The sequence below is a fragment of the Xenopus tropicalis genome, chromosome 10 (genome assembly GCF_000004195.4).
Source record: "Xenopus tropicalis strain Nigerian chromosome 10, UCB_Xtro_10.0, whole genome shotgun sequence".
Classification (NCBI taxonomy): domain Eukaryota; kingdom Metazoa; phylum Chordata; class Amphibia; order Anura; family Pipidae; genus Xenopus; species Xenopus tropicalis.
Genome location: NC_030686.2, coordinates 5,491,674 through 5,508,384, shown reverse-complemented (window position 1 = coordinate 5,508,384; position 16,711 = coordinate 5,491,674). Strand labels below are relative to the sequence as shown.

Here is a 16,711-nt window from a genome sequence, read left to right as displayed (position 1 = left end):
AGATTTCCTTTGCACACAATACAGCTAATGCCACAACTACAACTCCCATAAGCCTCACCCAGCCAGCCAATGGATGACGGGAGGGGTAGTCCTGTAAACACTGGGGGGGGGGGAAGAGGTACCAGGTAGTTTATAGACAAAGATTCTTTATCATAATTATATAAAATAATCCATCAATGGCTACTGACGACGGCGTTGGTTAATCCCTTCCCGTTCTCTGGTTCTGACTCTTGAAACAAACAGAAATCAGCTCATTAGTTAAAAACTACAACTCCCAGAAGGCTTGAGGTTTTTTTTTTTTTTTTTTTTTAAATGCACCGCCCCTCCAAAGGGAAGGTTTTGGGAGGGGGCGTGGTCTGTGGCTGGTGGGCGGGGCTGTGGCTGAGTACAAAGGCTTGGGAAGTATGCACTCCCTAGCATATCAGCAGAGACAGCTCAGACCCTGAGAGAGCGCCGGCCACAACAGATGGTGCATGGAGTTTCTCTAGCACCTTCCCACCTGCTACACAGCCCTGCAATAACTACCTCTTTAGCCACTACTGCTAGCAATCCTTTCACCGGTGGCTTTTCGTTTTTTTATTATTATTATTATTATTATTATTATTATTATTGAAGCATTGCAACCATTTTATAGAAAATAAGGATTGACAGAAAGAGAGAGATTATTTGTTTCTGGTATATGTTTTGTCCCTATGCACTGGAGTTAAAGGGGAAGCTTTGGATGTTTTTGCCCAGCGGCCGGTGAATTTGCCCCGTTACCATGCACACCGTGCAAAAGGACACAACTTTCACCAAGATTTTCGTGGGGGGTCTCCCGTATCACACGACGGATGCCTCCCTCCGGAAATATTTCGAGGTTTTCGGGGATATCGACGAGGCGGTGGTCATTACGGACAGGCAGACGGGGAAGTCGAGGGGATACGGATTTGTAAGTATTTCAGCTGGGGGTTAAAAGGGGGAATCACCCCATGTATTTACATCCCTATGGGGGGGTAGCAACAACTCCTGCCCCGAGACAGAGGCCCAGAATAGCAAATACTTGTCTATAGGGATAGACATCTGCTCTGCAACTCCCAGCACCCTCCATCAGCTTCACCCTGGGACTTGTAGTTCTGCAAGATCACAGGCATTTGTGTCTCCAATGCTTTATCAGCAGGTGGGAAGGGAGATGTAGCAGGGCCGTGTGTGCCCGACCCGCAGTGGGTAGAATAATCGGCGTATTTTAACCCATTGTGTGAGTGGCCCTGATCTGCACCGGCGAGTAACTTGAATTTGCGGCATTTATGTCCAACGCTTACAGGTGTTTAAACATGAATGTATTATTTATTAATAAGCTTGAGTGTCAAGTGTGTGTGTGTGTGTGTGTATATAACAATTAACATTGCAGCAAGTGGGAGAGCGGTACACTGGGGTAACAGTCACCCCGCTATAGTTCCAGGGGTACCCAGGGCACAAATAAGCACTCACCCCAAATCCCCCCCCTAACTGGCCTTCAGGCTGGGCCCCCTTAGCCCATAACAAGGTTACAGATATATAGAAACATTGGGGTAACAGTCACCCCGCTATAGTTCCAGGGGTACCCAGGGCACAAATAAGCACTCACCCCAAATCCCCCCCTAACTGGCCTTCAGGCTGGGCCCCCTTAGCCCATAACAAGGTTACAGATATATAGAAACATTGGGGTAACAGTCACCCTGCTATAGTTCCAGGGGTACCCAGGGCACAAATAAGCACTCACCCCAAATCCCCCCCTAACTGGCCTTCAGGCTGGGCCCCCTTAGCCCATAACAAGGTTACAGATATATAGAAACATTGGGGTAACAGTCACCCTGCTATAGTTCCAGGGGTACCCAGGGCACAAATAAGCACTCACCCCAAATCCCCCCCTAACTGGCCTTCAGGCTGGGCCCCCTTAGCCCATAACAAGGTTACAGATATATAGAAACATTGGGGTAACAGTCACCCCGCTATAGTTCCAGGGGTACCCAGGGCACAAATAAGCACTCACCCCAAATCCCCCCTAACTGGCCTTCAGGCTGGGCCCCCTTAGCCCATAACAAGGTTACAGATATATAGAAACATCCAGTGATGCAGAGGGCTGTAGTTGAACACAGCGGAAGGCTTGGGAGAATGAGAGATGTAAGAGAGGCTGCAGGTGTCGATGCTGAGACCCAAGTTAAATAATTACAGTACAGTTGCCCAACAGGCCGGGCCCATCTCCCACCCCCACTTTTTGGAATTCAGTCCCATTGTGTTGGGGAGGGTTCTGTTAGCAAACACACAGGTACCTTGATAAACATGTTTGCGATCATAATATTTGGAGTGTAATTTCCAAGACGGTGGCGGGCGCTCGAGTGTTTGTGAAACATATTGCATCACGGTGTCGCCTCCCACCCAACTCTTGGCATTAACGACAGGGGAGAAGCTGTTATTAAGGAACTAGGAAAGTAAATTCCTTGGATAGAGAGTAGTTCAACAATACCTGCCGGTTAGAAATGCGTCGTGTCTGACAGATGTTTCATCTAAAAATGCTGTTGCTTGATAAGACCAAGCAACTCTTCTGCCACTGACCTTGTCGGAGCATTATAGGAAAATGCCCACCCTTCTTAGAAAAAGGGTATTTATATATTAAATATATATGGGTAGGGGGTGCCATAGTGTTTCCCTTAGACAGTACAGTATGGGGGTACAGCTTATTGTGTGCCCAGAACATTCCTTCTCTGTATATTTGTATTTATACATATGGGTAGGAGGTGCCATAGTGTTTCCCTTAGACAGTACAGTATGGGGGTACAGCTTATTGTGTGCCCAGAACATTCCCTCTCTGTATATTTGTATTTATACATATGGGTAGGAGGTGCCATAGTGTTTCCCTTAGACAGTACAGTATGGGGGTACAGCTTATTGTGTGCCCAGAACATTCCTTCTCTGTATATTTGTATTTATACATATGGGTAGGGGGTGCCATAGTGTTTCCCTTAGACAGTACAGTATGGGGGTACAGCTTATTATTATTTTTTTTTTTTTTTAAAGGAGTACCTATAGCTTTAATTTAAATTGCATTATATGTAAGAGCTGCTTGTACCATTGCCAACTATATAAGTAACCATTTCCAGTACTGAAAAGAAAGTGTCTTATCTCGGATAATCTGTATTCCGAGGCTGAGGCCATATTGTGCTCCCAGGGTTCATGATCACATGATCTAGATTAGCCTATCATCTCTGTTTACCTAGCAGCCACCTTGCTGAGCAATACCCATGTGACATTGGCAGTGTCAGCAATAGGCGGGATCATCCCATGAATGAGAAGCTGCTGGCACTGGGTAGCACTGTGTAAGCCTGGTCTGTACTCCATTAAAGGGCAAGTAACACCAACATTGAAAGGGTAGGAGAAACAATAGGTTAGCTGAAAGCAGTTCTAATGTGTAGCGCTGGCTGAAAGCTCAGACTCAGGCACACTTTACTGCTGCGCTGCAAGTTGGAGTGATATCCCCCCCCCCTCCCCCCCAGCAGCCGATCAGCAGAACAATGGGAAGGGAGCAAGATAGCAGCTCCCAGTAGGTATCAGAATGGCACTCAATAGTAAGAAATCCAAGTCCGGCTTGGGACTCCTCCAGTTACATGGGAGTAGGAGAAACAATAGGTTAGCTGAAAGCAGTTCTAATGTGTAGCGCTGGCTGAAAGCTCAGACTCAGGCACACTTTACTGCTGCGCTGCAAGTTGGAGTGATATCCCCCCCTCCCCCCCAGCAGCCGATCAGCAGAACAATGGGAAGGGAGCAAGATAGCAGCTCCCAGTAGGTATCAGAATAGCACTCAATAGTAAGAAATCCAAGTCCGGCTTGGGACTCCTCCAGTTACATGGGAGTAGGAGAAACAATAGGTTAGCTGAAAGCAGTTCTAATGTGTATCGCTGGCTGAAAGCTCAGACTCAGGCACACTTTACTGCTGCGCTGCAAGTTGGAGTGATATCCCCCCCCCCCCCCCCAGCAGCCAATCAGCAGAACAATGGGAAGGGAGCAAGATAGCAGCTCCCAGTAGGTTAAATGGCAGAGGGAATTATTTGCTGTGTAGAAATAAAAATTGCCCCATAAATATCATGGCAGTGTCCCTTTAAATATAATGCGTGGGGCAAAATTGTGTATTTTTTTGAGAAACACGGCTACAGTTTATTTAATCAGCTGCTGTGTATCCGGTGGGGGGGGGGCAGCCAGTCAAGTTGAAATAGGGATATGGGGCATTCATTTATATAGCAGGTAATGGTTATCTAGTTGCTATGGGTTACCTGAAGTGGATCTTTAAAAAAAAAAAAAAAGCCAAGGAACCAAGCTATATAAGGCCAGGCCCGGAGCTGTGGGCAGGACATAAAGGCCGGGGGCTTAGGGCGGCAAAGATCGGGGGGCAATCATCCGCACTGGGGGCTGGATGGGAGATTGACAGCTATTTAAATCTCCCGCCCATCTAGGCCCCAGTGCAGCCAATCAGTAAGAGGGGGTGAGAGTGCCTAGAGGAGAAGGGGTATGAGCAGGGAGTGGGGCATATATTTAAAATCCACCCCTGTATATGGGGGGGTATATCCGCTGGCAGTGGGCCAAGAAAATGCCCTTAGGTTGCACTGCCTCCTCTTGGGGTAATTTGGTAAAGCAAAAGCTTTCAGCCTCATCCCGCAACCCAATAGGACACGACTGGGGCAATATACCCCACATTGGCTAGAAATAGCCCCCCCCCATACGCCATTACCATAAGGGGCTCCATTTTAAAGAAGAACCCCCCCCTTATTTATACTGATAGTGATCGAACTACCGAATGTTGTGGTGGGTTTCAGCGCGGCTCTTACCCCTCCATCTGCCTGCGTGAAACATAAAGGGGACATGGGAACAGATTCATTTAACCGATAACGAGTGACGTCACAATGGGTCCCCCCCACACAGGTGTCACTTTCACTACAGAAAGCTGCACAGTCGTTGTTGTGGTTTCCCCCTTGTCTGGCTGAGTTTGTAGCAGAGACTGTGTCTTTCAGCCTGAAATCTAGTGACTAGCTGGGAGTTGCCACCTGGCTTTCAGCATAGCAACAGTCTTAAAGGGGTAGATAAACTCTTAAATTAACTTTTCATATGATGTAGACATTGATATTCTGAGACAATTTGCAATTGGTCCTCATTTTTTATGGCTTTTCAATTATCTGGCTTTTTGTTCAGCAGCTCTCCATTTGGTATTTTAGCGGCTATCCGGTTGCTAGGGTCTTATTTACCTGTGCAACCAGGCAGTGGTTTCAACGAGAGATGGGAATATGAATAGTAGAAAAGATAAGTAATTAAACTGGAGCCTCACAGAGCAATAGGTTTTGGCTGCCGGGGTCGGTGACCCCCTATTTGGACGGAGGCAGAAGAGAAAGGCAAATAATTGAAAAACTATAATAAATAAATAATGAAGACCAATTGCAAAGTTGCTAGGAGTAGGTCATTCTCTATTAAGGAGAAAGTCTGCGTGTTTCTGTCACATTGTTTCCTCTCTGATACGGAAAGTTTCCATCTTGATTTCTTTCCTTGCTCTGTTTATTCTCCCACGTAACAATTGTACCCCAAGGAGACGCACTAAAGAGGGATCTTGAGTCGCAAACTGCTGTGTAAGGGGACACGTTCCAGGGAGCGGAATCTTCCGTGAGCTACTCTGTATCTTCCCCCCCCCCCGGCCCTTGTCCTTGTCACAAACTGACCCTTCTGCTCTTTATTTTTAGTGCCAGAATGTTGCAAAAGTGGTAACGTTTTGTCCAGTGGGCAAGGCTGGGCTCCCGCCTGTATCCAAAATGGCTAAAAATGCTGAATTTTATTGACTGTTTTTTACTGTACCAGCCCAGGGGTACGGCAGCCCTATAACCGTAATGATACTGAGCTTCAAAGTTGCCCCCGGCAGCTCCCCATCTTGGCTTTTGTTAGTCCTTTGTGTGTCGGTGGCACTGCACGTGCTCAGTGGGATCCTGGGGAGAAGCTAAGCTTGGGAGGTGGGGAGAGAGTAAACACAGATAATTGGGTTCATCTGTTATAGAAGCTGATGCTACAGGGCTGATTATTGAACTCTGATGCAGACTGCACTGGTTTCTGAGCTGCCACGTGATGTGACACTTAATTATCAGCCTTGCATTGTGACTTTAATATTTGATATATATGTGATTTATATAATGAGGTAGAGAAACCTAGAACAACTGCAAAGGGGCATCGATAGTGGCAGCAGGATAATAACACAGGGGCCCCTATAGTAGCAGAGGGATAGTAGCTCAGGGGCCCCTACAGTAGCACAGGGGCCCCTACAGTAGCAGAGGGATAGTAGCACAGGGGCCCCTATAGTAGCAGCGGGATAGTAGCACAGGGGCCCCTATAGTAGCAGCGGGATAGTAGCACAGGGGCCCCTATAGTAGCAGCGGGATAGTAGCACAGGGGCCCCTATAGTAGCAGCGGGATAGTAGCACAGGGGCCCCTATAGTAGCAGAGGGATAGTAGCACAGGGGCCCCTACAGTAGCAGAGGGATAGTAGCACAGGGGCCCCTATAGTAGCAGCGGGATAGTAGCACAGGGGCCCCTATAGTAGCAGCGGGATAGTAGCACAGGGGCCCCTATAGTAGCAGCGGGATAGTAGCACAGGGGCCCCTATAGTAGCAGAGGGATAGTAGCACAGGGGCCCCTATAGTAGCAGCGGGATAGTAGCACTGGGGCCCCTATAGTAGCAGAGGGATAGTAGCACAGGGGCCCCTATAGTAGCAGAGGGATAGTAGCACTGGGGCCCCTATAGTAGCAGAGGGATAGTAGCACAGGGGCCCCTACAGTAGCAGAGGGATAGTAGCACAGGGGCCCCTATAGTAGCAGAGGGATAGTAGCACAGGGGCCCCTATAGTAGCAGAGGGATAGTAGCACAGGGGCCCCTATAGTAGCAGAGGGATAGTAGCACAGGGGCCCCTATAGTAGCAGAGGGATAGTAGCACAGGGGCCCCTACAGTAGCAGAGGGATAGTAGCACAGGGGCCCCTACAGTAGCAGAGGGATAGTAGCACAGGGGCCCCTACAGTAGCAGAGGGATAGTAGCACAGGGGCCCCTATAGTGGCCACGGGAACAATAATTGGTCACTAAGGGAAGCTCTCACCTATTAATAAGTAGAAATGTACTGATTAAAATGCAATCTGTTCAGAAGGACCAATGGCAAACATGCTGATTGTAGAAGTCACTAAGCGCCTGTCTCTCTAACTCACAGGTGACCATGTCGGACCGAGCCGCCGCAGAGCGAGCGTGTAAAGACCCAAACCCCATTATCGACGGCCGCAAAGCCAACGTCAACCTCGCGTACTTAGGAGCCAAGCCCAGGAACCTGCAGAGCGGTAAGAACCATAGAAAGCTGGGCCCCCCAATCTTCCTTACTCACGAGCCCCAGTCACATGTAAAGAGACTTGGGGAGCAACACAAGCACCATAAACGTTCATAGAGGGGCTGTGATTGGCTATTAGGGGCTTCTATGCACCCTATCAACTTACAGGGGCTTTATTTGGTAGGAAATTGTGTTTTTATTCAACGAAAACTTGCCCCCAAGTCAGGAAATCAAAAATAACTCTCTAGTTTGGGGGCACTGAGAGCAACATCCAAGGGGTTGGGGGCAACATGTTGCCCCGGAGCCACTGGTTGGGGATCCCTGATACAGAGAGTAGGGCTGTTGGGAGTTATAGATCATAAATGGCTTTAAATCAAATAAAAGAAATGTTCAAACCGTTAAAGGTGTTTCCTGTCTGTGGGGAGAGGTTTCCCTGCACCAATGTGCGGCCTCATGTGGGTATTGACATACTAAGGACAATTCAGCAGGAACAGCCCCCTAAGTTTGCTCATAGCCTGTACAGAGAGATACCATAAAACTATGGCACATAGGGATTCCCCTGTACTAAGCACAATTCAGCAGGAACAGCCCCCTAAGTTTGCTCATAGCCTGTACAGAGAGATACCATAAAACTATGGCACATAGGGATTCCCCTGTACTAAGCACAATTCAGCAGGAACAGCCCCCTAAGTTTGCCCATAGACTGTACAGAGAGATACCATAAAACTATGGCACATAGGGATTCCCCTGTACTAAGCACAATTCAGCAGGAACAGCCCCCTAAGTTTGCTCATAGCCTGTACAGAGAGATACCATAAAACTATGGCACATAGGGATTCCCCTGTACTAAGCACAATTCAGCAGGAACAGCCCCCTAAGTTTGCTCATAGCCTGTACAGAGAGATACCATAAAACTATGGCACATAGGGATTCCCCTGTACTAAGCACAATTCAGCAGGAACAGCCCCCTAAGTTAGCTCATATCCCCGCAGGCATGTGTATCCTTATTAAATATCTCTATGCCTCTTCCTTCTGCAGCATTTACTATAGGAGTCCAGCAGTTACACCCAGCCTTCATCCAGCGACCATTCGGGTAAGTGTCCGACCAATCCATTTGTTTACTACTTACCTCTGCTGGAATGTGATATAATACTACCCTACAGGCATTACCGACGAGCCTCAGGGCTTGGTGTCTCTGTTCCCTAGCGCAATATATTCTCACTTATTTGCCATTAACTTGGGGATGATGATGAATGGAGCATCTTGCAATTGGTCTTATCTTATTCAGATGTTTGTGTTCAAGCAGATTACCCATAAATAGTGCTGGCTGAATGGTTGCTATTGGCTACTAGACCTTTTTTTTTTGTTACTGTAATCCTGTAGCCCCTGAGCGGATCTATAAAGGTGCTACGGAGCAGGGCTGTAGAGATAAGTACCCCCCCCTCCCCCATTGAATGATGGTCCCTTGGCAGCACCCAGCCCTCGAGGCCCAGCGAGCCCGACTGAGCCGTTGGAAGAGCAATGAGACAGATGTTGTGCGAGGGCCCCGGCTCGCTTGTATAGAAGCCTATTGTCTGGCCTTTTGTGTAGCGCTTCCCCCACACCCAGCTCCCTCCTTTTATTCCTTTCTCTCCACTAAACTAGAAACGTCCTTTTAATTAGAGTCAGCAGCTGTTCCAGAGAGCACGAGGGGCGCGGGACAACAACCACTGCCCCAACAAAGCTTCTCTTTGCCCTTGCACCTGCCCCATGTGACCAGCCGCCCCACACCCTGCCAGAAGCTTCAGGGTTAACGGAGCGTTCTGTCACAGTGGCACAGACCCTATCTGATCCCCCCATTGTAAGCAGCAGTCCTGCCCTGCTTTATGGCTGAGATTCTAGCTATCTGTATAACAGAGCATTCTGTCACAGTGGCACAGATCCTATCTGATCCCCCCATTGTAAGCAGCAGTCCTGCCCTGCTTTATGGCTGAGATTCTAGCTATCTGTATAACAGAGCATTCTGTCACAGTGGCACAGATCCTATCTGATCCCCCCCATTGTAAGCAGCAGTCCTGCCCTGCTTTATGGCTGAGATTCTAGCTATCTGTATAACAGAGCATTCTGTCACAGTGGCACAGATCCTATCTGATCCCCCCCATTGTAAGCAGCAGTCCTGCCCTGCTTTATGGCTGAGATTCTAGCTATCTGTATAACAGAGCATTCTGTCACAGTGGCACAGATCCTATCTGATCCCCCCATTGTAAGCAGCAGTCCTGCCCTGCTTTATGGCCGAGATTCTAGCTATCTGTATAACAGAGCATTCTGTCACAGTGGCACAGATCCTATCCCCCCCCCCATTGTAAGCAGCTAGATAGCTAGAATCTCAGCCATAAAGCAGGGCAGGACTGCTGCTTACAATGGGGGGGTCAGATAGGATCTGTGCCACTGTGACAGAATGCTCTGTTATACAGATAGCTAGAATCTCAGCCATAAAGCAGGGCAGGACTGCTGCTTACAATGGGGGGGAGATCTGAGCGTTGGGAGGAGCCTGAGTCCGATTGAGCCATTTAGTGTTACTTCCCTTTAAACGATCCAGTGTAATTTGAATATATTCGTAACACATGCAAAACAGATTGTAATATGCAAAGTGGGATAAACTCCTCCCCTCCGATTGCTTTTCCTTAGACTAAGCCTTTGTGTCTGTTTTTGTTTGGGGGGGGGGGGTTATCATTTAAATAACTGCCGTTTAGATTCAGTACAAATATGAATTGCAAAGTGTCCTGTCCTGACCCCTTGGGGCTGCCGTACACTCCTTGTCTGCATGTATAAATCAGTTGGGGGCCCTCCTGTATTACATGGGCTGCAGCTTAAATCTGCTTTTATAAAGGACAAGGTGCCTCTGTGGCTTCCATTGTGGTTCTGCAGAACTAAATACAGGTATTGGACCCCTTATCCGGAAACCCATTATCAAAAGTTCCAAATTACAGAAAGGCCATCTCCTATAGACTCCATTTTAATCAAAGAATTCACATTTTTGAAAATGATTCTATTTTCTCTGTAATAATAAAACAGTACCTGTACTTCATCCCAACTAAGATATAATTACCCCTTATTGGGGCAGAACAGCCCTATTGGGTTTATTTAATGGTTAAATGATTCCCTTTTCTCTGTAATAATAAAACAGTACCTGTACTTGATCCCAACTAAGATATAATTACCCCTTATTGGGGGCAGAACAGCCCTATTGGGTTTATTTAATGGTTAAATGATTCCCTTTTCTCTGTAATAATAAAACAGTACCTGTACTTGATCCCAACTAAGATATAATTACCCCTTATTGGGGGCAGAACAGCCCTATTGGGTTTATTTCATGGTTAAATGATTCCCTTTTCTCTGTAATAATAAAACAGTACCTGTACTTGATCCCAACTAAGATATAATTACCCCTTATTGGGGCAGAACAGCCCTATTGGGTTTATTTCATGGTTAAATGATTCCCTTTTCTCTGTAATAATAAAACAGTACCTGTACTTGATCCCAACTAAGATATAATTACCCCTTATTGGGGCAGAACAGCCCTATTGGGTTTATTTAATGTTTATATTTATTTTTTTAGTTAAGGTAGGAGTTCCAAATTACGGAAAGACCCCTTATCCAGAAAACCCCGGGTCCCAGGCATTCTGGATAATGGGTTCCATACCTGTATAATAAAGACATTTGGAGATCTGAGGTCCGGTGTGACCCAATACAGCTTGGTACCAGGGGAGCAAACCATTGTCCCGATGCCTTTTCCCAGTACAGAACAACTTACCCCCGAAGTCTCCTTTTATTTTCCTTTTTTTCAGTTGTATTTTTAACGTTTACTTCCCCTTTAATAGGCCTTATGAAAGCAACAGGTTTTCTCTGGGTACTTTCTAGAAGCTTCTGTGTTTGTTTCCAATGCCCCCATTGGCCGGCCGATCCGTTGCGTTCTGGTACCACTCGCTCTTCTCTGCTGTTTTTCGGCCTTTCGGACGGTTTTATCTGATTAAGGGGTAATTGGGAAATTTCTCTGCTTCCCAAGCTGACATTTTCTTTTGTTATATTAATAAGAATAAACACGGCTGTTACCATAACAGAAGGCGTTGGCTACGGCCATATGTATTGTGTGAGCCGGCCCGGCTGGGCTGGAGTCCCCAAAAAGTGTCACCTGGGGTCACCGGTTCCTTATTTGTATCAGAGACGGGCTCCTTACTGGTACTATAAACCCGGTTCTGTTTCCTCTGGCTGTGAGTCTGCAGCGCTGTACAGAGACTATACATCATTCCTCTCCCTGCCCCAGTGAGCTTACAATCTAAGGTCCCTATCCCATTCCCATCAATCCCTGCCCCAGTGAGCTTACAATCTAAGGTCCCTATCCCATTCCCATCAATCCCTGCCCCAGTGAGCTTACAATCTAAGGTCCCTATCCCATTCCCATCAATCCCTGCCCCAGTGAGCTTACAATCTAAGGTCCCTATCCCGTTCCCATCAGTCCCTGCCCCAGTGAGCTTACAATCTAAGGTCCCTATCCCGTTCCCATCAGTCCCTGCCCCAGTGAGCTTACAATCTAAGGTCCCTATCACATTCCCATCAGTCCCTGCCCCAGTGAGCTTACAATCTAAGGTCCCTATCCCATTCCCATCAGTCCCTGCCCCAGTGAGCTTACAATCTAAGGTCCCTATCCCATTCCCATCAGTCCCTGCCCCAGTGAGCTTACAATCTAAGGCCCCTATCACATTCCCATCAGTCCCTGCCCCAGTGAGCTTACAGTCTAAGGTCCCCATTATATGTTTGTTTATATGTTACTTACCCCTTACCCAGACGTTTGCTCAACAACCCCCCCCCCCTCCCCTATCTTTCCTTCCTCTCTGAGCAGCCCGGCACTCGTGTGACCCTCTACAAAGAACTTTCTCACTCTCGGTTACAAGCAGAAGAGCGACTTGTACCTGGAATTCACGGCCACAGCACAGACGCTATGGGCGGAGCTTCCCATTGAGGCGTTATTGCCTAATGGGGCAGTGCAGTCGCTCTACCACTTTTCTCTGTCATAGCCCTATTGGTTCCTATGGGTTTTTCCATACATTGCAGAAATACAATATGGCCTCCAGTCTCTATAAATGGTACATGTTGCTTTGCTGTGGGTTTAATTAAATAATACCCCCCCCGTACAACTCCCTCCCGTTTCTGCCTCCCACCCTGCATTGTATCCCTGTGCTAACAATGGAGCCACTATCCGCACCCTGGCGTAGTGACTGGTGCCAATTTGCCTGGGATGCAGAAAGAACCGAGTTACCCCCCCTCCCTGCGGCCCCTGATATGCAAAGGAGAGAGGCTAATCCTCCTGCCCGACATCTGCACTCAGGGGCCCTACTTGCCCCCCCGTGGCACAGCTGGAGCCCAGGGATATGGAACTCTTTATCTGCACCCCCTGCATGTGTCGGGGCAGGATAAGGAGGGGCACTTGGGTCACACACCAAAAGGTGCTGTTCTCATCCCCATGGCACTTCCTGTCCTATCCTCCTTGTGATCTGCTGGGGGGGGGCACTATTCTACCCCACCTATTCTGGGCCCATGGGGACTTGTGTGACTGGGAGATTCTGCCCAATAAGCCCCCTGCCATTTCCCACAGTGGCTGCTGTTAGTCCGACAGCCATGTTGCCCTTGTTGCCCCTGTAGCCCCAGAGAAGCCGTTCATGTTTGGGGCTCTGGGCTGTGGCAGTGAAGGGGTTAAAGGGAGAGTCTGCATTGTTTGGACAGGACCGGCCTCAGTTTCCACTTAACCTCCTCAGCTGTTGGCAGAGCAACAACATAATAAGGGAAGGGTACAGTGAAGAACAATCGGGAGGAAGAGGGGGGGTGCGCCAGGGGCCTGTGCTGTAAGTGGGGGGGCCCCCAACTGGAGGGAAGAATGCTACAGAAATCTACTTATTGTACAGCGCTGTGGAATATGTTGGCGCTTTATAAATAAATGTTGATGATAATAATAATAATAATAATAAAATCAGGGCTGTCCAGCTGCTGCACGCCGACTGTCTCTGAACTACAACTCCCAGAATGCAACAGAAGCCTGCTCCCTGGTAACCCGTCTATTATAAATGCCCCTGGCTTATCTCTGGCAGCACAGGGAGGAGATGTTCCCTTCTGTCTCTCCGATAAGGTGTTTTGGTTCCAGCCGTGCCCCCGGCACCCCCTCTCCTGATGCCTCTCTGCTGATAAAGGGATCTGCCCCTGCCGTGTCCTTAAAGGGGTTGTTCACCTTCGAGTTAACTGTTACTGTGATGTAGGGAGTGATATTCTGAGACAGTTTGCAATTGGTCTTCATTTTTAAACATTTGTTGTTTTTATTAGCAGCTCCCCAGTTTTCATATTCAGCAGATATCTGGTTGCTAGGGTCCGAATTACCTTAACAACCAGAGAGTGGCTTGAATTAGAGATTGGTATATGAATAGGAGAGGGGCCACCTCACAGAGCAATAGTTTATGGCTGCCGGGGTCAGTGACCCCCCATTTGAAAGCTGCAAAGAGGCAGAAGAAGGCAAATATTTTAAAAACTGTACAAAATAAATAATGAAGACCAATTGAAAAGTTGCTTAGAATTGGCCGTTCTATAACATACTGCATAATTGTGTCCATGCACTGGTGCTGTGGCTGCGTGCCGCCATTCATTTTGCAAATATTTATTTTATTTTTATAATTACTTGATATTATGGTTTTAGTGCACCCCCTCATGTTAACTCCCCCAGCAGTAGTTCCCATTGGCTGCTCACCCAACTGGGTCAGAACCTTCTCCCTGAGCCGTTTCACTAGGCCGATGCCCTTGTAACGAATTTACCATAAATTTAATCACAGTAGGACTTTGCTGATATGTTTAATGGGCAACTATATAGAATTATTACTGATCAAGCTTTCTGGGCTCTATCTGTTCATTGTTGGACTGGGGGGCCAGGGCCCACCCAAAAACCTTAGCCCACAGGCCCACATTCTGGGTTATAATCTACTTTTTTCTCATTTTTCTTCTCCTATAGAAATGAGTAATGGCACAGGCATACAGAGCAAATGGGCAGGAGGGCCCACCGGGAGTTTTGCTGGTATCCGGGGGGGGGGGGGGCAGTCCATCACAGATAGTGTTATAGATGGGACTCTTTGGACCGCATGGGAGAAGGCTATTTATTATTATTATTTGTAGGAATTGTGGTTGATAGGGGGGTGTTGGAGCTCGGTGTTGCTGAACTCTAACGCCCCATGGAATGGAACGATGTCTGATTGCTCAGTACAGCTGAAGGCATTCACACAGGTCTATACTTTTGATAAATGTCTATTAACACCTTCTTGGCAGTCTGTGTGGATAGGGAGGGGTTGGACTGGGCGGCAGGGGCACCGGGAAAAACCCAGTGGCCCAGACCCGTTCCCTGCATTGGGTGCTCAGGGGATTGGACAGGTGGTGGGGGTGCCCTGCAGGGGGTGTGAAGACCCATTGCAGGGGCCCCTGAGGCAGTAGCCCTGGTGGGCCCTGCATCCCCCCCCCAGTCCGACCCTGAACCTTCTGGAAATTGCCCCAATCTCTGGCCAATCTGCCCCTTGATAGCTCCACTGTACAATATTAGAGGCAGATATGTGTATAATTAATGTTCATTTGCTAATGTGTCCCCTCTGTTCCCTAGGCTGACGCCACAGTATATCTACCCGCCGGCCATCGTCCAGCCCAGCGTGGTCATCCCGACGCCAATCCCTTCCCTGCAGTCTCCCTACATCGACTACAATGCTGCTACTCAAGCCTTCACCCATTACACCACTGCGGCCTATGAACAGTATCCCTACGCAGCCTCCCCCGCCACCGGGTACATGGGCTACGGCTATACCAGCGCAGTCCAGCAGCCGCTCTCTGCTACTACTACTACCGCCACCACCGGAGCTCCTCCCACAGCGTACATCCAATACCAGCCTCAACAGCTCCAGCCTGACCGGATGCAGTAAAACCCACGCGGACCCTAGATTTCTTGTTGCCCCCCCCCAGCTGTGGAAGGGAGGGATGTAACAATAATAATACAAACTGGGGGGGGAAAGTGTTGCCAATAACACAATAAGAACCTGCTGCAAGTTCTGTGGATCCCCAAGTTCTCTTCCAGGCAATATTGGGGCGGGGCCACTGGCGTTTAGGGCGGGTCATATATTTCTTTGGCATCCAGAGAAGCGGATTCCGGGCAAGAGGAGAAGCTCGTTTGCCTCGTCTCTGCAAAAAAAACGAGAACTTTAATAAAAAATATTCAAAATAATAAAAAAAAAAAAAGCCACAAGGAAGTTAAGGTACCCGGTACCCTGTACGCTGAACTGCGAAATCATCGTTATCGTTATTATTATTTGGGGTGGGGACAAAAACTATGATACTCAGCGATGCCTTATAGAAATAACTATTTTTGAATATTTATTGCAAAAAAAAAACATTTCCCCCCCCCTTTATTTTTCACCGGAGCTATGAACTGCTGACTGACGTTAGAGTAAGCCCCGCCTCCTTTCATTTTTATTTTTTTTTTTTTTTTTCTCCCTAAATTATTGTATTCTATTTTTTTTTTTTTTTTTTTTTTCTTAAAATTTGCTGACTATTTCAATATGCAATTGGCGGAGCACGGACTTGGAAAAAGAAAAAAAAAATCTCGCCGCCGGTTCGTCCAGCGCGGGAAAGGCAAGAGCAGGGACCGCCATAGTCAAAGCACTGTAATATTTTATTGTAACTGTTAATTCAGTTCAGATACTTCTATTAAAATACATGTATAACTTCTGCTGTCTCGTTATTGCGGCGGGATTAGGGCGCGGTATTTACGTATAAATGAGTAACGCCAACGCTAAAGGGACATTAAAAGACGAAAGAACTTTTTTTTTTTTTTTTTTTTTAACAGCTGCAGTATAAGAATTATTATTTTTTTAAATTTGCTGTTTTATTGTATTACCTTGAACAAAAGAAAGTAAAATGTAAAAATATATATACAGGTATAGGACCCTTTATCCAGAATGCTCGGGACCAAGGGTATTCCGGATAAGGGGTCTTTCCGTAATTTGGATCTCCATACCTTAAGTCTGCTAAAAAATCAATAAAACATTAATTAAACCCAATAGGATTGTTTTGCCTCCAATAAGGGGTAATTATATCTTAGTTGGGATCAAGTACAGGTACTGTTTTATTATTACAGAGAAAAGGGAATCATTTAACCATGAAATAAACCCAATAGGGCTGTTCTGCCCCAATAAGGGGTAATTATATCTTAGTTGGGATCAAGTACAGGTACTGTTTTATTATTACAGAGAAAAGGGAATCATTTAACCATTAAATAAACCCAATAGGGCTGTTCTGCCCCAATAAGGG

At 47.3% G+C, this 16,711-nt stretch overlaps 1 protein-coding gene across 1 annotated transcript; it reads left to right on the top strand.

The window, feature by feature from the left end:
• Positions 1–434: 434 nt before the first annotated feature.
• rbm38 (RNA binding motif protein 38) lies at positions 435–15,640 on the top strand. The gene is given in 4 exon segments (NM_001006915.1): positions 435–928; positions 7,241–7,364; positions 8,390–8,444; positions 15,015–15,640. Coding segments are annotated over 4 exon segments (660 nt in total). The 5' UTR covers positions 435–760; the 3' UTR covers positions 15,328–15,640.
• The last annotated feature ends 1,071 nt before the right edge of the window (positions 15,641–16,711 follow it).